Below are 1,322 nucleotides of genomic sequence, written 5' to 3' on the forward strand. Positions count from 1 at the left end.
ACGAACAAACAGCTGACTTGATGTTTATAACGTCTCAATTCGGCCGAAACCAAACAAGCAGTTAATGAGAAAGTAGATATTCTTTCAGTTTTGAAGAATCGACTCTTTTTTAATTCTCTCAATTAGTTTAGACTCACCATACAAACAACTTGTGGAGGTGATATCCTCAATTTCAGAGATCTTGTTGCATAAAAACGGTGACCATTGCGGAAATCATGATACGCAACATCGACATCGACTTGCGGAACTTGTCATTTACTCGACTTGGATAGCATTGTAAATGATGAAGCTGCATATAAAGAAGATCTTACAATGGTCTGGTTTCGTTCTGCTGTGTTGGGTTAATTGATAAAGATGGCGCATCGGTAGACTCCTCTCCAGGACGCACTCGGTTTCGACCAAATCGGCTCCGTACAAGTTGCTTGAGCTGTGTACGGAAATGCTCGTACTTGAAGCAATAAACGACTGGATTCACGCTCATGTTACACATGACCAATGTTTTACATGTTTGGTTTAAAAAGTCTAGTGAAGGTGTTGATGAAGTCAGGACACCAGTGGTATAGAGTAGACGAAACGCCTGCATCGGAGTCCCGCAAATGAAAAACATGCAATCAGAGATCAGCATTGTGGCGATGACGTTTCTTTTAGCCTTACTGAAGACACCATCTTGCTGATTGGCACCATCTTGCTGATTGGCGTTAGCATTGTCAAGTTTGTGTCGAAGAACGAGGAGTATTCGAACGTACGAAAACGATATGAAGATCACAGGAATTATATATTCGATGACAGAAAATACTTACACAAACCACAATCTTCAACGCAGCAGGACTAATGGATGGATCAAAGCCGCACTTGCTCCCATTGATTGTGTAGACGAAGAAAAACCTCAGCGAATAAATTAAACCGATGATCCAAGCAGCACACATTGAAACTTTGATCTTGAAGAGTGAGCAGTAGTTGCGGTGTTTGACCGGATGGCACGTGACAAGAAAACGCTCCAGCGATATCACCACCAGATTGTACGTGGATGCTACGCTTACACCCCAAACAAACAAATATGAAACAAATAACTTACAGAGAAACACACCAAAGAAGTTTCTCTCCAAATTCACCACAAGCGAGCTCTGTTTGATCCCAGTTATAAGGAGAAACACCAAACCAGAAACGAAGTCGATGATGGATTGGTGACGGATAAGTCGGTTAGTGAAGGAGCTGAACTGTTCACGTCCGACCGTCATGACGAAAATCACCAAACCGTTTCCAAGAATGGCTGAGCATCCGATAGCGATGTTGAACGCTGTAGCAAGATGAACGGTTGCCAT

At 42.5% G+C, this 1,322-nt stretch overlaps 1 protein-coding gene across 1 annotated transcript; it reads right to left on the minus strand.

Annotated features, from left to right (window-relative positions):
• Positions 1 to 307: 307 nt before the first annotated feature.
• Positions 308 to 1,322, minus strand: LOC139937249 (galanin receptor 2b-like). The gene is made up of 2 exons (XM_071932344.1): positions 801 to 1,322; positions 308 to 688 (listed from the first exon to the last, which is right to left on the minus strand). The coding sequence occupies exons 1-2, from the start codon at positions 1,320 to 1,322 to the stop codon at positions 308 to 310; spliced, it is 903 nt and encodes a 300-aa protein (XP_071788445.1).

This window comes from Asterias amurensis, chromosome 5 (assembly GCF_032118995.1).
Source record: "Asterias amurensis chromosome 5, ASM3211899v1".
Taxonomy (NCBI): Eukaryota; Metazoa; Echinodermata; class Asteroidea; order Forcipulatida; family Asteriidae; genus Asterias; species Asterias amurensis.

Bases quoted from the DNA above. Each gene is read 5' to 3' on its own strand.
- LOC139937249 (XM_071932344.1), bottom strand. From the start codon at position 1,322: ATGGCAACCGTTCATCTTGCTACAGCGTTCAACATCGCTATCGGATGC. The intron at 689-800 runs GTAAGTATTTTC...AACGCCAATCAG, and splicing joins CGTTGAAGATTGTGGTTTGT to CAAGATGGTGCCAATCAGCA.